The following is a 25,289-nucleotide window of genomic DNA, read 5'->3' as shown; positions in this document are numbered from 1 at the left end:
CTTATAGTCCAACAGGTTTATTTGGAAGCACTAGCTTTCAGAACACTGATCCTTCATCAGCTGGTTGTGATGTAGGACAACCACCTGATGAAGGAGCAGTGCTCTGAAAGCTAGTGCTTCCAAATAAACATGTTTCACCATAGCCTGGTGTTGTGTGATTTTTAACTTCAGTCCTTAGGGTTACGGTTTTCTCTTTGGACCTAATGGTAACTGTAATTTCTTTGTTAACCATAGTTGGATCCTTTTGTGTTCTTTCACTCGGAAGGAATGTATATCCACCGCAATGTATATATCAGTTCCTCAAATATTAATCCTTACCAATCCTCTATGATGCTCTTTAATAAAGTTACAGAGTCTATCATAGCCGGTATACCCCCTGCCCCATTACTTTTGTAATTTCTTTTGTTTAGATTCAAGGCCCTGATTTTGGATTGGACTGCTTTACATTCTGTCTCAGTGTAGAATTCCATCATGTTATGGTCACTGTTTCCTAAAAGTCCTCTCAATTAGATTATTAATCAACCACTACTCACTGCACAAAAACCAAAACTAAAATAGCTGTTTCTCATCATGATGGTCTTAAAAAATATATCCTGCACACACTCCAGGAATTCATCAGCCAACATGATTTGCTCAGTCTACATGAAGATTAAAATCACCCATGATTACTGTGGCACCCTTGTTGCATGCATCTCTAATTACCTGCTTGATGTTACCCTCTACATTACCACTACTGTGTGGAGGCCTATAGATAATGCCCATTAATATTTTCCATTCCCTTATCAACTCCAGCCAGAGTGACTCCACAACTAGATTTCCTTTCTCACTATTGCATTGATTTCATCTTTCATCACACCTGCTTTTCCTTTTTGCCTCATTTTCCTAAAAACGGAATACTCTTAGATGATCAGTTCCCAGTCTTGGTCACCCTGCAGCAATGTCTCCATTAGTCAGACATCAGGCTTTGGGAAGGAACTGGAATCCATTGTTAAGAAAGTCTTAACAATGCACCGAGAAAATAGTAATATGATCAAAGTCAACATGATTCTATGAAAGCAAAGTCAAATCTGATAAATTTAAGGGTTTTGGAGTTTATAACTAGCTGGAGTTTATAAACTAGTTTATAAACGAGAACTAGTAGAATTTGTATACTTGAATTTCTGAAAGATATTTGATAAGTGCCCCAAGAAGGGCGGTAAAGCCAAGCCAGGGAACTATAGACCGGTGAGACTGACCTCGGTAGTGGGCAGGTTGTTGGAGGGAATCCTGAGGGGCAGGATGTACATGTATTTGGAAAGGCAAGGACTGATTAGGGATAGTCAACATTGCTTTGTGTGTGGGAAATCAAGTCTGTCAAACTTGATTGAGTTTTTTGAAGAAGTAACAAAGAAGATTGATGAGGGCAGAGCAGTAGATGTGATCTATATGGACTTCAGTAAGGCGTTCGACAAGGTTCCCCATGGGAGACTGATTAGCAAGGTTAGATCTCATGGAATTCAGGAAGAACAAGCCATTTGGATACAGAACTGGCTCAAAGGTAGAAGACAGAGGGTGGACGTGGAGGGTTGTTTTTCAGACTGTAGGCCTGTGACCAGAGGAGTGCCACAAGGCTCGGTGCTGGGCCCTCTACTTTTTGCCATTTGCATTAATGATTTGGATGCGAGCATAAGAGGTACAGTTAGGAAGTTTGCAGATGACACCAAAATTGGAGGTGTAGTGTACAGCGAAGAGGGTTACCTCATATTACAACAGAATCTTGACCAGATGGGTCAGTGGGCTGAGAAGTGGCAGATGGAGTTTAATTCGGATAAATGCGAGGTGCTGCATTTTGGGAAAGCAAATCTTAGCAGGACTTATACACTTAATGGTAAGGTCCTAGGGAGTGTTGCTGAACAAAGGGATCTTGGAGTGCAGGTTCATAGCTCCTTGAAAGTGGAGTCACAGGTAGATAGGATAATGAAGAAGGCGTTTGGTATGCTTTCCTTTATTGATCATAGTATTGAGTACAGGAGTTGGGAGGTCATGTTGCTGCTGTACAAGAAATTGGTTAGGCCACTGTTGGAATATTGTGTGCAATTCTGGTCTCCTTTCTATCGGAAAGATGTTGTGAAATCCGAAAGGGTTCAGAAAAGATTTACAAGGATGTTGCCAAGGTTGGAGGATCTGAGCTACAGGGAGAGGTTGAACAGGCTGGGGCTGTTTTCCCTGGAGCGTCAGAGGTTGAGGGGTGACTTTATAGAGGTTTACACAATCATGAGGGGTATGGATAGGATAAATAGACAATGTCTTTTCCCTGGGGTCGGGGAGTCCAGAACTAGAGGGCATAGGTTTAGGGTGAGAGGGGAAAGATATAAAAGAGACCTACGGGGCAACGTTTTCACGCAGAGGGTGGTGCATGTATATGCAATGAGCTGCCACAGGATGTGATGGAGGCTGATACAACTGCAACATTTAACAGGCATTTGGATGGATATATGAATAGGAAGAGTTTGGAGGGATATGGGCCGGGTGCTGGCAGGTGGGACTAGATTGGGTTGGGATATCTGGTCGGCATGGACGGGTTGGACCGAAGGGTCTGTTTCCATGCTGTACATCTCTATGACTCTATAAGGCTCATTGTATTTTTGGCAATATATTCCCATGGATCGGGGTTTAGCTACTGGCCAGGGACCAAAGTGTAGGCACAAATGGGGCATCTTCAAGAGGTCAGGCTGTGATAGAAACTGTTCCACAAGCATTAGTTCTGCATCCTCAGCTATTTACAATCTACATTAATGACCTAGATAAAGAGAGAATAATGTATTGAGGTTTGCTGAGTATACGAAGCTAAGTAGAAATGTAAGGTGTGAAGAGGACACAGAGAGAGTTGTACACAGTTTAAATGAGTGGGCCATAATGTGCCAGGTGTGGAGAAGTGTGAGGTTATTCACTAAGAGTAGAACAGAAGAATATTTCTCAGAAGGCAAGAAACTTATAAGTATTAATGTTCATGGAGACTTGGGAGTGTGCATGCAAGGAATTCCAAAGATGGGGCCCAGGTACAGCCAAAGTTAGGGAAGCAAATTGCATGTTGGTTAGGGAAGCAAATGGAAATTGGAATATAGGAAGAAAGAGATCTTACTGCAGTTATATGGGGCTGTGGTGAGAATATATCTGGAATGCTGCATGCACTGTTGATTTCCATATTTAAGGAAGAATACACTTGCATTGGAGGCAGTATGGTGAAGGTTCACGGGATTGGTCTCTGGGATGAGCAGTTTGTCCGATGATGTGTTCGAAGAATGAAAGGTGATCCCATTGAAACATTCAAGATTCTGAAGGAGCTTGATAAGGAGAGGTTATTTCCCTGGGCTGGAGAATCTAAAACAAAAGGGGACAGTCTAAGGATAAAGATTTTAGGACAGAAATGAAGAGAAATACCTTCACTTAAAGGATTTTAAATATTTGGAATTCTCTACCCTATTGTGTTTTTAAATGGGGCTGGGATACTGAATTTTGGTGTGTGAGGGATATGAGCACTGGGTGGACAAATGAATTTGAAGTTGGAGATCTTTCATGATCGAATTGAGTTGGAGAACAGGTTCAACATGTCAAGTGGTCTTCTCCTGCTCATATCGGTTATGGTCTTATAGTTGAAAAGAAGACTGAAGGAGGTTATGTCTTTGAAATCCGAGGAGAGAATGAGTTAAATGAAGTGTGATGAGTTAACACTTTAGCGAGGCAATGCTGTTGATAGATGGAGAACAAATGTCAGAGTCTGAAAATACTGGCTGGAGTTTTATGGGCAAAGCTTACCTTTTAAAAGATGAAAGGCTCAGAATTGAAGGGAGTGGAGGAGATTGAGAGATAGCAACTGAGACATAACGCTGGAAGATAGGGAACAGTGAGGTGACAGCAAAAAAATGATAATGAATATAAAACTAGATCATCTCCAAAACAAAAGATAAATGAAGATCAAAGGAATGTCGGTGACATGAAATAACCAACTCATGAGCCTTGGGGATTGCAATGGAAAGTGAGTTACAGGATGGGTCACAAACCTTTCTCAGTCTACATTATAATCAATGGCCATAAATTTAACCTGTGGTGCCCCCTTCAGCCAGAAGCAATGACAATTGTTGCATGTCTCCTCCCTCGACTGAAGTCATAAAATAGAGCTTGCATTGTTAGAAATGGGATAAGACATATTTATTTTCAACTATAGCAACTATTGTGCATTCAATTTGCAGACAGCAAGATCATACAAAACCACAATAAAGCAAGTGACCAAAAAGTTTGTTTTTGATGGACAGAATACCAGGGGAAATCCGTACTATTTCTTTGAACAATTCCTTGGGAATTTTTTTGGCCCGTTTGAACAGCTAAACAAGATCTCAGCTTCATGCTAAAAGATAGCAACATAATGCTCCCTCATTACTGCGGCCACATACCACCACTTGTTAAAGATGTGTAGTCACAACTTTTGACTTGGAGGGTGCAAATGTCATGTGTCATTTTTATACTTCCAGTGGTGGAACTTTTCCAGATGATGACGGGGCCAAACAAGAGGTAAAAAATTCATTGTTTGTTGGGGAGAGTGAAAACCGTGGAACTCAGATGGCAGAGAATCTTGTCTGGGGACCGAGTGGCCTAGATCACAATGGACGAGTTCTTCCAAAAGGAGTGTGAGTATTTCAATAATTCTGTCGTTAGAACCAAAATAATTGTTTGTCTTCTGATCTCAGTCAAGTTACAGTCTCTTTGTGGTTTTTACCTTTTATCACTCACAACAGCAAGGTGCAGGATGCAGCACCCTTCAGTTTGCTGTCGGAAACTCAATATCACCGTCCCTACACACATTGCCACCAAACTTGATTGAGCAGTGCTCATGCAGTCAACTGAGAGATAAAGGTCTTCTCTCGGATCTGTACCACCATTCTATTGTTCTTAGCTGGTTTTCCCTACATCTCCATTTTCTCCTCTTAGTTCTCTGTCCCTCCACATCCTTCCCCAATGAAAATCTATGGATTTCAGAATTGAAAACTCCAATTGGTGCAGCCATTTTGATCCCCCAGTTTACCTGCCCTTTGTATAAAAAGCAACTTCCTGATTTTGCTTCAGATTTAAATGTCCTAATTCTCATGGTAAGGTTGTGTCCATTTACTCTCTTCACACAGTAGATGACAGGGCGGTACGATGGCTCAGTGGTTAGTACTGCTGCCCCACAGTGCCAGGGACTTGGGTTCGATTACCGCCTCGGGCGACTGTCTGTGTGGAGTTTACACGTTCTCCTGCTGTCTGCGTGGGTTTCCTCCTGGTGCTCTGGTTTCCTCCCACAGTCCAAAGATGTGCAGGTCAGGTGAATTGGCCAAGCTAAATTGCCCGTAGTGTTAGGTGCATGTGTAGGAGAATGGGTCTGGGTGGGTTACTCTTTGGAGGGTTGGTGTGGACTTGTTGGGCCAAAGGGCTTGTTCCATACTGTGGGAATCTAATCATGCAGCTTCCCCGTGTTGTGTTTTGATGTACATGTTCCTTTTTAGATGGCTCTTAAAATGCTGTCAATCACAGCCATTTTGACACAAGATGATGTATTGGTCCCATGACTCCACCAAGCAGGTAGCAGAATTTGAACATTTTTTCTTAACCTCCTGGTCAACATAGTCTTATTTTCAAATAAAGAACTGAGTTTTGTGTTATACTAATCTATATCAAATTATCAAATTATGGTGAAGAACATAGCAGCCCGATATCCCTATCAGAAGTTTAGAATGATCGATATTCAACAGATTGCTTTCAGTCTTCTCAACACAAAACTCAAATTTTGTTCAGCCCTTCCTCATAATTCCATTCTCTCAACCTTGGTGACATTCTGTAAAACTGTGCTGTATCAGACTTCATTTTTAAAAAGAGCTCTATACCACTACACCAAACAGATCATTGAAAAGGTTTTAGGTGCGTGTTGTTGAAAATTTGGGTACAATCTGTATTCTTTGTTTTATCCTGTTAAGCACTTGTGAAGTCCTGCAGTAAGATCTTGCGCTAAGTGAATTGAATGATATGTTGAACAGAGAGTTGCAACATTTCTCTGATCCACTCTCCTCAGCAGCGATCAGCGACTCATCCTCGTAAACCAAACTAAAATTGAGTGCTGTATTTTCCCTCTGTGTTTCCAGGACGTTTCCCATCCGCGGAATGCAGATCTATGATGGCCCAATCAACGTAGAGAATTGCACTTTCCGTAAATTTGCAGCGCTGGATGGTCGCCACACAAGTGCCATTGGGTTCAGATTCAATAACTCTTGGCAAACCTGTCCAAACAACAATGTGACAAGTATCACTTTCCAGGATGTACCAGTAGGTTCTCAGATTTTAGCATTTTCATCTGTTATTATTCAAACTGTCACAGGATTTCTGTATTTAATATGTATATTTCAAACTGTAAAATGTCAAATGAAAAATGATATTTTTCTCCAGGATGTAAAATACTCATTAGAAAATGGGGAAGTGAGATAGCATATAAAATTTATTCTCTGTGCTGAGCTAATTAATGTTATTCACTGAGTGATGGATGTCTCATTGCACGATAGTCTGCACTGTTAATTTGTATGTTCTCATAAACAAGTTAGACGTAGAAAAAAATGTTATCCTCCTGCAGCTTCCAAAACTAAGGGTAAAAGTCTTACATTAAACAGCAAGCTGTGGGATTGAGATGAGGAGGAATTTCTTCAGTCAGAGAATGAAGCTGTGGAAGTCTTTACCTCAGAGAGCAGCGGAAACTCAGATGTTAAATATGTTCAAGACAGATTTTTAGATACTAATGACATCAAGGAAGGTGGTGTTGAGGTAGATGATCAACCATGAAGTAGAATAGTGGAGCAGACCTGATGGGTCTGAATGGCCTACTCCTGTGTTCCTGGATCTAGGACTAGTGCACTTGTAAATATTAAAGGCAAATTCTCTTCCACCGAAGACAAGGTCCTGTCTCCTTCACTCTCCCTAGCCTCTGAAACCTGGCCCTCTGATGAACTCCTCATTTCGCTGGAATCTCCCTAAGGCATGGCTTTTTATTGAGGCTCCATCACTTCTCCCACTCAGGGACTACCTGTTATTCCAGTACTGGCCTTCTCTTGTTTCTGGTGCTGTAGGGACAATAGAGCTGCCAGCCAATCAGATAGACCAGTAGCTTTTTACAATGGAGCATCCTTCCACAAGAGAGTAGAAGTCCCGTTCTGAAACGATTAAGGCTGCTCCCAGTGGAACATTGCTGCAGGGCAAATGGATTTCCGGTGGGCAGGCTGACCACAAACCTGGAGGTCAACTCTGGCAGCAAATACACCTCCCGGTAAAATACCCCCTGTGGAGTTCTTCAGTCAGGAGGAGCTTGGTGCGACCAGATGATTTGAGACAGAACTGTCGTAACATTTTATCGAGAAAGTTGGTCAAGCCACACTCCAGAGACTCAATACTCAAATCTATGTCATACTCCCATGCAGTACTGAGGGAGCACTGAATTGTCAGAGGCATTCTCTAACTGAGTTAAAAATCACACAACACCAGGTTATAGTCCAACAGGTTTGATTGGAAGCACACTAGCTTTCGGAGCAACGCTCCTTCATCAGGTGGTTGTATAACTTGGCGTTGTGTGATTTTTAACTTTGTATACCCCAGTCCAACACTGGCATCTCCAAATCATTCTCTAACCGAGTCTCCAAGGTTTGTAATTCGTCATGAGTGACATTGTATCATACAAACACAGAGATTAGGAGCAGACATGGATCCTTTGGGCCTTATAAGCTGCAATGACATTTAATAAGATCCTTGGTTGATCTGTTTGTGTTTTGAACTTATATTCCCATCTATCTCCTTTGATCAATTCCCCTGCTCATCATGTATCAATCTCACTCCTCCACTGCTTTCTGAGGTAGAGAGTTCCAAAGTCTCTCAAGCCACTTTGAAATATAGTCTCACCAATGTCCTGTTTAATTGAAGCATAACATCCTTACGTGTATGTTCAATTTCTCTTATAATAGAGGACAGCATTCTATTAGCTTTCTTGATAATCTTTTCAGGACTCATGCACTGAACAGCTGGATCCCTTGTGCATCTTGGAATTCGACAGCCATGATTAGTGCTGTGCCTGTTTATTTTTCCTGTCAAAATGAACCACTTCACATTATCCATCCGCTAGACTGTCCCCCCAACACCACTACTGCACCCCACACAACTTCCACCCCCGTCCCCCGAGTGGAAAAAAGTTCCCTTTGAATAGAGTTATACTTGCTATTTTCCAGGCTGATGGAACCTTCCAAAATATAGCGAATTTTGAGAAACTAACAGCAATGCAGTTACAAATTCATTAGCATCTCTTTTCATACTCTAGCATGAAGGCCATCAGGACCCCAGGGCCAGATATGTTCAGTGCCTGATATTTAATCCTTTTTGGCACCAATATAATCAATATTAGAATACATTGTCTTTTACTTTGTGCACAATTTGGTTGTAGTGTTTCCTGCATTCTAGCAACTTCAATTTTAAACACTTAACTGATTATAAAACACTTTATATGTGTCCTGAAGTTGTTAAAAAATAGGCACCACATAAATGCAAATTTTTCTTTGTTTTCCTGACCTTACAGCTTTGCGAATTCAGGCATTTATAACAACTGTGGGTCTCATCTTTTTAGATCACATCACGGGTCTTCTTTGGAGAGCCAGGTCCCTGGTTCCATCACTTGGATCTGGATGGTGACAAGACAACTATCCTGCACGATGTGGATGGATCAGTGTCGCAGTTTCCAGGAGCTTATATTGTTAAACATGATAACTGGCTGCTCAGGCATTCGGATTGTATCGATGTACCAGACTGGAGATCTGCGATTTGCAGTGGTCATTATGCACAGGTAAGAAGGGAGTTTTATTTTTCTTGTCTCAAGCTATTTCTCCTGCAGGACCTTTAACTGATATGGACTACGTGTGATTCCAGTTTGACAGTTATAAGAAATAAGTTATATGCTGCTGTCCGAAATGGCCTGGCAAAAGAACACACCTTAATGGAAATTAAGGCTGGTGACAAACATTACCTTTCTCAACAATGCCTACCTCCCATGAAAAAAATTAAAGAAAAATCAAGTCAGGTTTCGGGCAACTATGTGCTTCTCCAGGGTTGGTAACAAACAGGGATGAAGACCAATGTTGAGAAAGGAAAAGAGGCTCAGAAAGACCATTAAGACTCTTTAAAGGAACAATAGTGAAGCTGAATAGCAGCCTGGCAGTTTCATCCATCCTGGCCTCCCCCGAGGGAGCAGAAAGATAATTTGGAGATTAGAGCGTGCAAACACCGACAAAGGAACAAATCAAAGAGAGAAGCTCTACCAGGCCAGGATTCATGTAAATCTTGGGACAACATCTCAGAATATTCACAGTTTCCAAAGAGGCAATGACATCATTTGGTGAAATGGTTGCAGATAATTTGATGTTTGAAACAAGTTTCCCTCTTGCTGCCAATCCTGTGGAGCTCAATCAATTCCTCATTCCTGAGTCTTACCAGTTAGTGAAATGGGGTAGACTCTATCAAGACATTATTTCCAGTTCTTTTCAAGGAGGACTTGGGCTCCATTTCAGAAGAGTTGTTGGCCCAGAGAAGGTAGATTCATGGTTAGAGAGACTGCTTCCTGCCTGTTTTTTCTCATTGTATCCTAACTGCAAGATGCTTACATTCATTTCCGTTGTTCTCCTCTTGACTAATGGAGGTGACACATGCTGTGGGTCCAGTGCCTGTTCATTAATGTGCAGAGCTGGAGCTGGGTACGTGGTTATGCTGTTACCACTCGAATGTTTTGTGTGTTGCTGCAGTCTGGTGCATTGGAGGAGAGTGGAAACTGCTGTAGATCAGGTGTACAGAATAGAGATTTTAATTTACAGTTGAAAATACTTTGAGGAATCTTAAGACATTTCAAATAACTAAATTTCAGGCAATTGCAAAATAAATGCTATATCATTTTTGACCCTATTTTTAAATAACTAGCGCACAGCAATTCAATATCAACTAATTATTTTAAGTGTGTGGTGATATGGTGGGGCCATTCAGTTCCTGTTATTCAGTTAGGTCTTGTCTGATGTGTTTCTCCATTCCAAAAACCCACTTACTTCCATAACCCTTACCTAATAAATATTTCTCACTCTTGGTTTTGACATTTTGGATTGACCCTCAAACCTCAGCAGTGTTTTGGGGGTAGGGAAGTATTCCAGATTTCTGTATCCTCTGATTGTCATTGGATTGTTATAAAAATCCCACTGGTTCGTTGTTCTCTTTGGGAGAAGGAAATCTGCTGGAGAACGCCCAGCCTGGCCTACATGTGACTCCAGCCCCACCCACAATGTGGTTGACACTCCTGAAGTGAATCACTACAAGCGTCTCAGGAGTCCACGAGTTATTCTGAGCGGCAGGTGATGGCCAACAGATGCCAGGCTTGCCACCTGAAAAGAATGGAAGAGCATCAGGAATTTCCTGGTGGAGGGGCTTTTGCCCAAAATATCGATTTTCCTGCTCCTCGCATGCTGCCTGACCTGCTGTGCTTTTCCAGCAACACTCTAACCTTGACTCTAATCTCCAGCATCTGCAGTACCCACTTCCGCCTACCTGAAAAGAATGACCAAGTTTCCTTTGCTCAGTTCCCTTCCTCATACAGCACTCGGCCAACTCAAATGCAAGGTGAGGACACTCACCCTGAATCACAGTTCGGCCTTCGCCACTCATTGGTGATCTCGAACTGAGATGTGAGCCTCGGTCAGACTGGTGACAATGGCACGGTCGCTAGTGATTGGGCTCCTGAGCCCATCTGCTCCGGGCCAGCTGCATCCTTCTATTTCTCTCCTTGCTTATCTGTTTTCTTTTCTTCATCTTCTGACACCCTGAGGGAAGCCAGAGTAGTGCTTCACTGTGGTCGGTGGTGGTTTGGAGTTGGGGACTCGGTGGTCATTGTCTGTGGCAGTGCTCTGCAGGTTGTTAGTTCTTAGCTACAGGAGGCCTGACACATGGGGACTCCTTCAGGCCCAGGACATTTTGCAGAGACCTTGCAGAAGCCCTGGAACTGTGTTTGAAGGCCCCTGTTGTACCAACGATGAACTCTATATAATTTCTTTTTATTCTTTGTGTAATTCAAAATGGTGCTGTATTTTAGCGACAGAACATTTATCAATGTATCTTTCTAGATACAGTCAAAAGTCACACAACACCAGTTTATAGCCCAACAGGTTTATTTAAAATCACAAGCTTTTGGAACACTGCTTCTTTGTCAGGTCCTGATTTTAAACAAATCTGTTAGACTTCAACCTGGTGTCATCTGACTTCTGACTTTGTTCACCCCAGTACAACGCCAGCACCTCCATATCTCTCTAGATATATGTGACAATAAGTAACTGTCAACATAAATGTTGCTGGGTCAAAATCATGGAATTCCCTCCCTAATAGCATTGTGGGTCAACCCACAGCAGGTGGGCTGCAGTGGTTCAGGAAGGCAGATCATCACCACCTTCTTAAGGACAGTTGGGATGGGCAATAAATGCTGGGCCCAGCCAGTGACACCCACATCCTACAAATGAGAAAACCATGACTCATAGCTGTTTTTATTCTGACACTGTTTCCAGGTGATCTTCCTGTAATGAAAACAAAATGCAAATTATCCCTCCTCAGTCTTCATCTCATTCTCACTTTTCTCAAGATTTAGTCTTTCATTGTGATATGAGATGTTATTTCCTCTTTTGTTCAACATCTACTCTGAGGAACCAGGAGCCATTATGCCAAGGTTTTTAACACCAACCATTTATGCCTCCTCCTTTCAGAGCTCACCGAATGAGCTCCATCTCCCTCCTGCTTTGGGTGACACGGTGGCTCAGTGGCTAGCACTGCTGCCCCACAGCACCAGGGACCCGGGTTCAATTCCAGCTTTGGGTGACTGACCATAAGGAGTTTGCATGTTCTCCCCATGTCTGTGTGGGTTTCTACCAGGGGCTCCAGTTTCCTCCCGTACTTCAAAGGTGTGCACGCTAGGTGGATTGGCCATGCTAAATTGCCTATAGTGTCCAGGAATGTGCAGGCTAAGTTGGTCAACACAGGGAAAAAGACCCCAGGTGGGGATACTTGAATGGAGTAGCGGGTGGGTCTACGTAGCTTGCTCCTTGCAGGGTTGGGGCAGACTTGGGATGGCCTCTATCTGCACTGTAGGCATTTTATTCCTCTATGAGAATTGATAGAGGTTTTTCAAAATCACAACAAAGTTATTCAGAGCAGGTTGGGAGAAACTGTTCCTAAAGGCAACAAGGAGCAGGGAGACACTGATTTTAAAATGGATAGTGAAAGAATCAATGGTGGCCTGAGGGTAAGTTTTAAATCTCGTGTGGTTAGGAGCTGGGAGGCATTACCTAAGAGTGCAATGGAGGAAGATTCATTCATGGCTTAACTTCAAAGGGAAGTAAATATTTACCTGAAGGAAGAAGATGCTGGAAAAGGAAGAGGGAGTGGAGTAGCTAAGTTGTTGTTACAGAGAGTCAAATTAGACATGACGGGCTAAATGGTCTGCTCCATTCTATGATTCTATGAATTAACAGCAAGTTCACCAATGATTGTTAGACCCTGCCTACAGATTGGTGTTTGAATGAGGAGGAAGCACAGGTCATAAGGTTTTAACCCACTTTCAGGTGGCTCCATTGGATAGAAATGGAACACTAGAATAGACATTCTCCGGAATTCATTCCTGAATCCTGCTGGAACAATGAGAAATCTTGGAGAACTTTAAGTTCCAGTTTCTAGGGAAATCTGCAGAATATTGTAAATATTCTGGGTCTAATGCCATTGGGTGAAACTTCCACTCTGCCAAATGTCGTCACTTGCAGAGATTGGAAAACTATGCTCTCTCAGCCCACAACAGGCATCACCACAACAGAGTTTTAGCCCAAACCTTTTCTTTGTTTTTCACCTTCTTAATGTTGTTAGAAAGAGCTCAAGTTAAGCTCTTAGCACCTTTCAGGAATGTAACTCATGATGCCAAACCAATGAAGGCTGTTTTAAGATCAGTCACCAGAGACCTGGTCATAGGAAGAGATTGTAGGGGATACCTTGAAGACTGAAAGAGAGAGAGAAAGATTGGTCTCTACAAGGTGACCAGAATGACGAACAGCCTTCACTTCCTCATGGAATTCCAAAATGCTTCAGCCAGAGAGGTTCCCATGAAGTTTACTTGTGGAAACAAGAAACGGATTTGTACACAGCCAAGTCTCTCAAACAACAATGAGATCACTTTTGGTTGTGAGATAAATAATAGTTGGGACACCAGGAGAAACCAGACTTCATATCAGCTTGAGAGGGCAAGCGGTATGTCAGGACAAATCCAAAAGATGGCAGCTGGAACAGGTCAGCCCCCAGTACTGTACTGTACCGGAGGGCCGGCTGATGTCCGTTTGGCAGAGCTCATTCTTGTGACATTCTGCCTTGGAAACAAGCCCAATGAGCTGCTTTTCCCATTTTCTCGTATCATTTTCTACCTCTCGATGTGCAACTAGTGCCTGACAGTAAAAGGTTTAAATTGTGATTGAGCTGTAATTGGATAATGTCCTGCTGGTTACAATTCAGGCTGTCACTGAACATCAGGCACAGTGCTCCCGTGTGGGTTAAGTAGAATGGATGATCTGTATAAAATAACTGACACCTGGAAAATCATTAATGTTTTTATGATGATATACTGGTTGTAAATTGTCCTTCAGGAAGGCAGATTTTATTTCATTGATTTCCGTCAATTTTGAATGAATTTGAAAGGTTTGAGGCTACATTTTTATAATTTACAGCTCCCAGCTCGAACCACAGTGGGCCAAAAAATCTGAAGCGTTTAGAAATTGCTCACTGTGGCCTCTGAGCCTGAGATTTGGGAAAGTGTTTCTGTCATGTGAAACTCTGCACCAGTGGCCATATTAATGTGGGTATTTTAACATCAGAGATGGGTTTTGGGGCTAATTTGCTGAGATTATGGTGCTGTGGGAACCTCGGTAATCGCCAGCACAGAACAGCAACTCAAGTTGCATGTTGGACGGAATCTCTGAGCTCTGAAGGTGGGGAGAAGGAGACACCAGCGCTGGCAGCTTGATTTGACCGAATGATTTGCTTGTGTTTTCCTCTCTGACAGGTCAAAGCGTCAAATTGCAGCAACTAAAGGAGCCATGCTACAGTTTCTGAGCCTAACTATTAGCTTTTTTTTTGCTTTAGGTGTACATTCAGGCCAGGCGGCCAGCGAACCTGAAGATGAAGATGATTAAGGACGAGTACTCCGATAAGCCACTGTATTTAAAGGGTGCCCTGGGCAAACATTCCCATTACCAGCAATACCAGCCTGTCATTATGCTGCAGAAAGGGTACACTGTGCATTGGGATGGTCCAGCACCTCAGGAGGTTACCCTATGGCTCATCAACTTCAACCAGTGAGTCATCTTTCATGCGTTCAGTTATGCCTCACTAGTTAAGCTCGGTTAACTCTGAACTGTCAGCATATTTGCTATCCCACTGCCATTTAGAGTCAGTATCCTGGCATGCTCCTGTTCAAACCAAGTTGAGTATTATCAAGTATTCACAGAAAAAAAGCCCACTATGATGAATTAAATTTTACCCAATTGGAGCAATTGTACAATAGCTGGCTGTGTTCATAGAATCCCCACAGTGTAGAAGCAGGACATTTGGCCCATTGTGTTTACACTTACCCTCCGAAGAGCAGCCCATCCAGACCCACACCCCAACCCCATCCCTGTAACCCTGCAATTACCATGGCTAACCCACCTATAGTGTCAAATTCCTGGACACTATAGGCAATTCAGCATGGCCAATCCACCCTAACCTGCACACCTGTGGGTGGAGACCTACACAGACACAAAGAAACTGTGCAAACTCTACACAGAAAGGTGACAGAGGCTGGAATCAAACCCGGATCCCTGGCACCGTGAGGTAGCAGTGCTAACCACTGTGCTGCCCTATATTGTTAGACTCAGTGATGAGGATGTTAATTGTGAAGTGAATAGTGTGCAGATTGCTGTCCAACATGTGCCAGCACCATCAGCGAACCCTGGCCCACATTATTGGGTGTGGAGACTTATATTGCACTCAAGTGTGGAAAGCACTAAGGGAACTGAAAGCCTGTCAACAAACTATCAGCTTGATTTGTTCAATGTGTATTAGGGTGCCCTCGGATTTGAGTGTTCAGCTGCTTTCCTTAACTTGTATATTACCTGTAACTGCATCACTGAAATTTATTGTCCATGTTAGGAATGATTGGATCCGCGTGGGACTTTGCTACCCTCAAGGCAGCACGTTTAACATCATATCAGATATTCATAATCGCCTGTCGAAAAGAACATTCAAGACTGGGTCTTTTCTGCGGACACAGCAGATGGATAACCTGGATCGTGGGCATCCAAGCAGGGGCTATTATTTCTTCGATGAGGATACTGGGTGTGTCCTTTGTGTCTATATTTAAAATGTTGCCTTTATATTGCAATCAAGAATAAGAAGAAAATTGTATGTAATATTTCCAACTGAGTGCAGGGCACACAATGCTGAAATGCAATGGTTAATTGTAAATGGCTAAAATCTTCATTCTGCAGTCACTATCTTCATTCTTAATGTTAAGCCAAAATGTGTAAGGTAAATTTTATTTTAGGGATGAAATATATTAGTGCTTTCTTCTGTTGATTTATTTGTAATTCATGAACTACTCCATTTGCTATAAGTAACTGATTTATCTTTCCCTCTCTCCCACCCCAACCTCCTCCCCTCAAAGGCTACTGTTCCTGAAAGTGAAAGCCCATAAAAAGCGGGAGGCATTTGCTTTCTGTTCCTCAGCAGGCTGTGAGAGAATAAAGATCAAAGCTTCCATTCCAAAGGCCAGCAGGATCAGTGACTGTGCAATGAAAGCTTACCCCAAATACAGTGAGATGCCAACTGTCGATGTGCCAATGCCACAGCGAATACCTACAGAACAGCTGGTAATTTGTTATTCACTGCGTTCTGTTTTATTAGCTAACCCATTCAATGGTAAGAGCTAGGGCTCTCTTGTGTCCTTGCCCGGGTTGTGTTATCTCAGCCTGCTGCCCAGGCACATCAGACGATCAAAGAAAACATGAGCTTTCAGCTAGGTTTAGTTACGTCAAAGATGGGACTTGATTCCAAATAGCTACACCAGGTGGTCAATGTGCAGCAGTGAGTCAAATGGCCATTTCACACCCTGCTTGGTTTTACTTTTTGGCATAACTGAACACACCTTACTACCTGCTCAGGTTAGACAGCAAGGATTTGATAGTAAGAGCCTTGGACAGTGTTTGAGGCTTCTGCATGGAGAGTAGTTGTATTCATTTTGTCTTCAAATCTGTGGCTCCATCTCTTCCCCTATCTCTCTCCTGAGTCTCCCAACCTCCTCCTTTCACTCTGATAGTTCCTTGCTCTCTCTCTCTCCTTCCCTCTGCCTGCCCTTCCATCTCTCTTGCTGCCTCAGTTCATGTCTCCCTCTATCTGTTTCTCTTCCTCCTTGTCCCTTTATTTTTTCCCCTCCTTTTCTCTCCCTCCCTCTGTATTTCTCTCTCCCTCTGTCGTTCCTCCTGTTCCTTCTTTCCCATTGTTTGAATTTGAGTTTTGTAGGGGATTCAAAGTTGAAGGGAGGTAAGGGGCCAGTGGTAGAGGTGAGGTTGAGGGCAGCACAGTGAGGGAGGAAAGGGCAGCACTCTGGCAAAGACGACACTTTGTTGGTCTGAGATGGAATGGCATATGACAGCGCTCTTGTGAACAACTCCTTCGGGCTCACTGAGCAAGTACTTGCCACCCAGGTAAATAATGCTGTGAGGAAGGCATATGGTGTACTGGGCTTTATTGGTAGAGGAATTGAGTTCCAGAGTCCTGAGGTCATGTTGCAGTTGTATAAGACTCTGGTGCGGCCTCATCTGGAGTATTGTGTGCAGTTTTGGTCGCTAAACTATAGGAAGGATGTGGAGGCATTGGAACGAGTGCAGAGGAGGTTTACCAGGATGTTGCCTGGCATGGTAGGAAGATCGTATGAGGAAAGGCTGAAGCACTTGGGGCTGTTCTCATTGGAGAAAAGAAGGTTTAGGGGAGATTTGATAGAGGTGTACAAGATGATTAGGGGTTTAGATAGGGTAGACACTGAGAACCTTTTTCTGTTAATGGAGTCAGCTGTTACTAGGGGACACAGCTTTAAATTAAGGGGTGGTAGGTATAGGACAGATGTTAGCGGTAGATTCTTTACTCAGCGGGTTGTGAGTTCATGGAATGCCCTGCCAGTAGCAGTGGTGAACTCTCCCTCTTTATGGTCATTTAAGCGGGCATTGGATAAGCATATGGAGGTTATTGGGCTAGTGTAGGTTAGGTAGACTTTGGTCGGCGCTACATCGAGGGCCGAAGGGCCTGTACTGCGCTGTATTTTTCTATGTTCTACTTAAGAGACGGCATTTGGCAGTGTCCCAACCTGGACAGTCTGGAGTGCCCAATAATATTACACTGACACAGTTTCTGTTCATCTTTTCTTTTCACGCAGACCACTAATGATCACTTCCTGGAGGTCAAACTTGAGTCCTATCAAACCAGGTTCTTCCATATCAGACAGGACCTGGCCTATGTGGATGTGAGTTTCACCAGTTTTCAGTTTGATGTTGATGCTTGTGGGTTTTGGGGAAAAGCGGGAAGGGGAGGGGGGGAGGTGGTCAATGCTGCCTGGGCTGGATACACACAGGAGCATCAAGGTGTGAGATCTCCTGTTCCACAAAGAGTCATAGAGACATATGGCACGGGAGCAGACTCTTCAGTCCAACTCATCCCTGCCGACCAGATGTCCCAACCTAATCACGTCCCATTTGCCAGCTCTTGGTGCATATCCCTCTAAACCCTTCCTATTCACATACCCATCCAGATGCCTTTTGAATGTTGTAATTGTACTAGACTCCACCACTTCCTCTGGCAGCTCATTCCATACACACACCACCCTCTGCGTGAAAAAGTTACCCCTTAGGTCTCTTTTATATCAGTCCCCTCTCACCTTAAACCTGTGCCCTCCAGTTCTGGAATCCCCCACCCCAGGAAAAGACCTTTGTCTATTTATCCTAACTCTGCCCCTCATGATTTTATAAACCTCAAAAGGTCACCCTCAGCCTCCAATGTTCCAGGGAAAACAGCCCCAGCCTGTTCAGCCTCTCCCTGTAGCTCAAATCCTCCAACCCTGGCAACTTCAAGTTTCACAACATCCTTTCTGTAGGAGGGAGACTAGAATTGCACACAATATTCCAAAAGTGGCCTAATCTAACCCACAGAAGAAGCTGTGTGCCAGGTCTGTGAGCTAAAATAATCACTCCTGCTGGACAAGGGCACAATCTTCATGTGTGAAGCTTCAGTAACACCCACAAAGTCTAGCTCTTTGTGAAGGTGCCTGGCCAGCTTCCGTCAGGGCCTAGTGTGGGCACAGACAGAGAAGGGAGACCAGCACTTCCACAAATCCTGGCCTGGAGGTCGGGGAGTGGGGGAATGGGCACAAACTTTGGGATGACGTCAGGATTTAGTAGGATCTCATTTCTTTTGGCACCTATCAAAACATTGACTGAAAATGCGTGTGGAACTGTAACATGCCCGTCACACCATTCAGTCAAGTCACAGCAGCTCCCCGAGGTGGTGCTCCATGTGCCCTCTCTCACTCAGCAAAACACTGCTGATGTTAGACTTGAAATCATCAATGCAACTGTTTACTGTTGCATTATAGACACTCTGCTATCAGCATCAGATAACTTCCTTTTTAGATGCTGCTCCTGCCTCCCAATGACTGTGAACCACTTGTGTACCAGTGAAGGATGGTTTGTGAATATCCTCTGACAACCTTATGCCACCTGAAGCCCAGAGGTGGTGTCTCTTTGGCACTTTGAGTGCTCCAAGTTGCCACCTAGATTATTGATCCTAGGTGAGGGTGAGCCAGCCACTTACTTAGCCCTTTCCCCTTTATTTTCCAATTGACCCAAGGGGGGGTTATACAAGAGGATGATTTTTGTTGGTGCTAGCTTTTCATATAGCCATGGAAGTTAAAAATATCCCGACGTCTCCCCTATGTTTTTGCCACAGATACAGTGGGTTGGAGGGCAGGAGAGGGAGAGAATCACCTGCAGAAAATTCACATTTTGCTTGAGATTTATATGAAGCAGCCAGGGGTCTGGTGTCGGATGGGGCTGTTGGCTTTGAGCAGTTCAGCTATTTTTAATCTCTTTTTGGCAGATTAATGGAAGGAAGTTTTACCATGCTGACGATGGCATGCAGATCGTTGTGATAGACGGACAGTCTGGAAAGGTTGTCGATAACAGAAGTTTCCGAAATGCAATCTTACGAGGAATTCCAGTCCATGTCGAGAATTACGTGGCTAGCATGAAGAACAAGTGAGTCACTGAAACTGTTTCATCATCATCATCATCTTCGGTGAAGGAATGAAATGTCAGTGTTAATTAATCCTGAGAGAATTGAATCATTTGGATTCAGTTCAGAGGCAGAGGTTGTGTGGTTGTGGAGTGCACTCAGTCAGTGAGTTGCCTCATTCTCCTGTTTACCCTCCACCAGGAAACTGGTCTGCAGTCTGCACAGGTAGTCCTGCTGTCTGGAAACAACTAACACAGCTCTGCCTTACTCCCTGGTTTTAACTTTAAGCTGATTTTAGTTAAGAACTCTGCAATGAGGTAGAAGGCAGGACAGATAGAACGATGGAAAGTTAGTTAGCCAGGGTCAATCCAGAAGAAATCACTGGGGATGAAACATGATGGTCCGACTCATCCTGGATACCTTCAAATGGAGTAAAACCATTTCCAGAATTCCTGGCATCCCCCTCGGAGAAAGGGAATTGGAAATGGACTGCTTCAGGAGAAGGGCTTATGCCTGAAATATCGATTCTCCTCCAATGCTGCCTTAACTGCTGTGTTTTTCCAGCGCCACACTTTTCGACTCTGATCTGCAGCCGTCACTTTTCCTTAGATCCTGTCTGTCCTTGGCCCATCTACCCCTAGCTCAAACCACAGATGATAGGTTCAGGAGTAGGCCCTTGGAGCCTGTGCCACCATTCAATATGATCATGGCTGATCATGTATCATGTGTCAGTATCCCACTCCTGCTCTTTCTCCATCCCCCTTGATCCCTTTAGCTGCAAGGGCCATGTCCAGTTTCCCCCTTGAATATATCTAACAAACTGGCCTCAACAGCTTCCCGTGGGAGAGAATTCCACAGCTTCACAACTCACTGAGTGAAGAAAATCTTCCTAACGTCAGTCCTGAATGGCTTTCCCCTTCGACTGTGACTCCTAGTAACCCCAAAACCTATTGCAGTTTGAATTGTTCCCATTTAGGATGAAAAGTCACAGTCCTGAACTCTTAATTTTGTTTCTCTCTTTCCATAGCTGCTGCCAGACCTGCTGAGTTTCTCCAGCATGTTCTGTCTCTGATATTGACAGATGACCTGTATTGTTTTCCTGCCTGTCACTTGCATGAGAAATTGAGGACTGCAGATGCTGAAGATCAGAGTCAAGAGTGTGATGCTGGAAAAGCACAGCAGGTCAGGCAGCATCCGATGAGCAGGAGAGTCAATGTTTCAGGCATAAGCCCTGCCTGTCACTTGCCCATGTTTATATGCTGGTGATCAGGGACTCACTTCACTGTTTGCAGGGAAAATATCCCACGGCAGATTTTCTAAAATTGTGGTCAGAGTTTTGCCTGGAATTTGTCACAAAGTTAAAGTTCCAATCAGAGTTTCCACCCATTGGCTTCAAATGTCAGAACATCTCTCTCCAAATTCCCATTGCATGCTTCCATGTCACGCTAATTTGGTTTGAACGTGATCTATTCGATGAAACCTGGTGCATTGTTTTTGGGAATAAGCAATCTGTCAAAGCATTGTTCTTACAATATATTTGATTTATAGAAATGTGTAGATATAATCCAATTTGTGCTATTGTAATGATCAATACTGGGATCTGTTTAATTCTAGCTCCATCACTCTGATAACATCTAAAGGACAAATCATTTCAGAAAGACCTTGGAACAAAGTTCTGACCCAACTTGGAGCCACCAATGTTAAACTAAAGGGTACTTACTGATTTTTAAAAGTTTATTGTGCTGTGAGCTTGTTATCGATGACACAGTCTTTTAGAGATTATTCCCATTAGAAGCAGTTTATTTGGATATTATGTTTTAAAGTTTCTTGGTTTCGTCCAGCAGGTGTTGCTGGGCAAAGTTTGAGAAATCATTAACCAAGTAAGGAATATGAGTAAATCGAGGTCATTCGACCCAACAACATTCAAAGACATCATGGCTGATCTGGTTCTGTTTTTAATTCCACATTCCCATCTACCCTGATAATCCTCGATTCCGTACCTAACCCGAATCTATCCATCGCTGCCTTAAAAATATTCAATGAACCTAAATAGGCTGGGGCTGTTTTCCCTGGAGCGTCAGAGGCTATGGGGTGATCTTAGAGGTTTATAAAATCATGAGGGACATGGATGGGGGAGTCCAGAGCTGGAGGACATAGGTTTGGGGTGAGAGGTGAAAGACTCAAAAGGGACCTAAAGGGCAACCTTTTCATGCAGAGGGTGGTGCATGTATGGAATGAGCTGCCGGAGGAAGTGGTAGAGGCTGGTTCAATTACAGCATTTAAAAGGCCTAATTCTGTTCACAGTTCATATGAAAGACACTTTGGAAAGCAAGTTCAACTATTTAGTTGTGCCTTCATTTATTGTATGACAAGGTGACCCAGTGAAGGAATGCTGCTCTGCCTTATTTCAGATGAAAAGTGAGTCTCACATCTGTAGGTGGGGGTTGGGGTTTAGGATGGTGCATCCTCCTGATTTGCCTTAGACAATCATTCCCTAGCCACAACCTTCTGTCAGTCCTGCAAGGGTGAAGATCTGAGCTCTGTGATTGATCAAAGCCACTTAGCATGTAGACTGCAGCCTCCCTCCTCCTCTGCCTCCACCATACTGGACAATCGTAAGGTGTGGCTCACCCGATCCCCTCCCTCTGGCCGACTGTCCAAATTTCCTGGAACAGAGGCACCTGCCATAGCAATGGAAAATCCGGAGGATCCATAGAGTTGGACTTCTGAAACTCAGCCTTTGTCCCAGGAGCTTAGATTAGATTAGATTACTTACAGTGTGGAAACAGGCCCTTCGGCCCAACAAGTCCACACCGACCCGCCGAAGCGCAACCCACCCATACCCCTACATTTACTCCTTACCTAACACTACGGGCAATTTAGCATGGCCAATTCACCTGACCCGCACATCTTTGGACTGTGGGAGGAAACCGGAGCACCCGGAGGAAACCCACGCAGACACGGGGAGAACGTGCAAACTCCACACAGTCAGTTGCCTGAGTTGGGAATTGAACCACTGTGCCACCATGCCGCCCACGAGCTGTGATACTGCAGCCTCCCAATTTCAGAACCTTTCTCGCACTCCGTCAAGCTCAGTGATCCCTTGTTGATGTAATAACTTTCTAGTAACTGGTATTCTGACCATTCCTTCCTTTTCGCAATTTGCTTTTCAAGATCTCATCTGCTGCAGAATAATTAATGATGGTGATTTGCTCAATCGAGATGTTGGAACAATTGCAATACTTTTAATTTGACACTAGGAGGCCTCATTTGCTCTATTGTGGGGCATGTAATTTATCCTTTCACATCCACATCTGTTATATCCTTTCAGAGGAAATGTTTAGCTATAACTTTTGAAAATGTCCTGTGGTGTTTTAATGTGTAGTGACTGACATCTGGTGATGGTTTCTGACCTCTATTTTACTATATTCTAGTCTCCACAGCAGAAAAAGAGGAATAGATCACAGTTAAACTGGCGAGTGACATGTAATGGTCTTATATACATCAGAATGGATGCCCAGTGTAACCTTTCTTTAAACTTGCTTTTCACACTGGGAAATATTACTCAATCAGATCCACAATGCCCGCTGACTGGTTCTAGGGTTTCAGTTCCATAGTTAATGTGAAGACTCCTGCACTGGTCCCTTGAATTTGCTTTATATCTAATCCCCGGCACTGAAGGCTGTCACCATCAGTTGATTCACATTATCCAGTGGATCCTGAGGAAAGCGTTCCAAGTTCCAGGTTGTCTGGGTGTCGGAGAAGGGCTTCCTGCTTTCACTTCAAATTGGCCAATCCCTAACGTTGATATCAAGTCCCCTTGTCCTGGATTTGCCCAGTCACTGAAGAGAGCTAAAATTCACCCTCTTTGCCCCTGTGTTACAGCACAGCAGTAACCAATTTAACAGAATTGAGACCCACTCCCTTTCTGTAAAGGCATTTGAAATCCTGCCTGTCTTGGTTGAGACCTGTATATTCAGCCCTGGTCATGAGCCAGCTCTAACTGGTACTAAACTCCTTCTTAAAGGGACCACTGAATACTGAATATAAAATAGTCTGAGAGGATTAGATAGGCAGTAGATAATTGACTGGCACTAGTAGGAGAACCTTCTCCTCTCTTCATAATTCTTCACATCCACAACAGCCTCCACTTGCCATGCCTCCTGCCCAGCCTCCCCTGATACCACTCCCACCCGATGTCCTGATTACCTCCCCCATTCTGCACACAGTCTGCTCCCCATCCCATCCTCTCCCCTCCCATTTCCAGTCAACCGCCAGTCACTATTCTGCCCACTCTACACTTCACCTCCAATTGTCTTCCCCTCCCAACCCCAACACTCAATCCCCTCTTCCTTCTGTCTGCCGCTTGCCATATTCCCATTGAATCAGGATCTCCTTCTTCCTGTTTAAGTGGACACAATGTTCCAGGCCATGATGTTGCAGAAAAGCAGGACTGCTCTATGGTGTCCTGGTCAATATCTGCTCCTGTCACTGACGACGCAGTTCATTGAGGGCCCTCACTGTAAATTAAAGTGACTGCTGCATCTTTCAAAATCAGAGCAATGACTATATGTTCAAAGTTCAGATGATTTATTGTGAATCATTGAGTCAGTGGACGGGTTCATAACTTTGTGAGTGTAAAATTGGTGCAGCACCCCACCACCTCCAATTGTTAATGAGCTACCAATCTTCTATCACACATTCGCAAAGTTGAGATCAGCCCCGCTGAGGGATGTTTTAGACCTGAATAAATGCATGTCACTTCTTTTGTCTGTAGATAACTGCTGCTCAGAAACAACACAGGTTAGATTTTAACCGCTGTTTCTCTTGTTTCAGATAAACTGGCGTTTGTGGGATTTAAGGGAAATTTCCAACCTGAGTGGGTAAAACTTGTGGTTGGTGAAGAGGTGGCGAAGCTTCACGAGGTTCTCCCAATTCCTGTCGTAAACAAATTGAAACTATGAGCAAATCCCTTCAGTAGCATTGGCCAGCTCAATAGAGTTGACCTTGGAATTACTACTGATCTTTGGAAAGGGGTCAAAACTGCAAAGATATGGCAGCAGAACAGCCCAGTTATCATTGTGCTAGTCTGTCCAATCACTAGATTTCTTTCATAGGCTGATCCTACATGTAGACTGTTCTTGTCAAGTATTCCTTATTCTATCTCAACAATGTTCATTGCTCCCGAAATAGCTGGTCCTTTTTCGGATGTCCTATCCTTTCTGTGATTTGTCTGTTGAGGTGTTTTTGATCTATCAGCCTCAAAGATTTACTTCCAATTGTAGGTATGCTTTTATTTATTTATTAAGACACTATAGAACATGACACCAAGCCACTTGTGTGACTGTACTGTAAAATGTTCATATATTTTCCATATAACTATTACTTTGTCTGGTAAAACTGCACTCCTGAAAGTAAATTTGGCATCTTAAGCATTGGCTGAGATTGTAATTTATTAAAGTTGAAGTTCTCATTTGAGACTTATTTCTGAAGGGGAAAATCTTTGGATTAAAGAAGTGTAATTTATAACTGACATTTGTATAAATTACAAAGATTGTATAAGTGATGTTTCATATTAAATGTAAAGTTGAATGAATTTGCAAAGGCTGATAACTGGTGCACTTTTTTTTAAAATTGCATACATGATCTCATAGAGTCATAGAGATATGCCTTCATCAGACAGGGTACTGAGTATAAGAGTTGGTAGGTCATGTTAAAATTGTACAAGACATTGGTTCGGCCACATTTAGAATACTGTGTACACTTCTGATCACCACGTTGCCAAAAGGATGTGGACGCTTTGGAGAGGGTACAGAGAACGTTTATGAGGATGTTGCCTGGTATGGAAGGTGTTAGCTATGAAGAGAGGTTGAGTAGGTTAG

General features: G+C 43.4%; 1 protein-coding gene across 2 annotated transcripts in view; it reads left to right on the top strand.

Annotated features, from left to right (window-relative positions):
• LOC132834271 (cell migration-inducing and hyaluronan-binding protein-like) overlaps nucleotides 1–24,966 on the top strand; it is a 238,697-nt gene extending 213,731 nt beyond the window's left edge. For both annotated transcript variants that reach the window (XM_060852979.1, XM_060852978.1), the window contains exons 20-29: nucleotides 4,509–4,664; nucleotides 6,153–6,333; nucleotides 8,663–8,878; nucleotides 14,233–14,444; nucleotides 15,280–15,465; nucleotides 15,794–15,998; nucleotides 17,558–17,644; nucleotides 19,273–19,430; nucleotides 21,022–21,119; nucleotides 24,244–24,966. In XM_060852979.1, coding sequence (XP_060708962.1) covers nucleotides 4,509–4,664; nucleotides 6,153–6,333; nucleotides 8,663–8,878; nucleotides 14,233–14,444; nucleotides 15,280–15,465; nucleotides 15,794–15,998; nucleotides 17,558–17,644; nucleotides 19,273–19,430; nucleotides 21,022–21,119; nucleotides 24,244–24,371 — 1,627 coding nt within the window. In that variant the 3' untranslated portion in view covers nucleotides 24,372–24,966. The remainder of the gene's footprint in view (nucleotides 1–4,508; nucleotides 4,665–6,152; nucleotides 6,334–8,662; nucleotides 8,879–14,232; nucleotides 14,445–15,279; nucleotides 15,466–15,793; nucleotides 15,999–17,557; nucleotides 17,645–19,272; nucleotides 19,431–21,021; nucleotides 21,120–24,243) is intronic.
• Nucleotides 24,967–25,289: the final 323 nt, after the last annotated feature.

The sequence above is a fragment of the Hemiscyllium ocellatum genome, chromosome 39 (assembly GCF_020745735.1).
Source record: "Hemiscyllium ocellatum isolate sHemOce1 chromosome 39, sHemOce1.pat.X.cur, whole genome shotgun sequence".
Taxonomy (NCBI): Eukaryota; Metazoa; Chordata; class Chondrichthyes; order Orectolobiformes; family Hemiscylliidae; genus Hemiscyllium; species Hemiscyllium ocellatum.
Note: the sequence above shows the minus strand (reverse complement) of the source record. Positions and strands in the feature narration are given on the sequence as shown.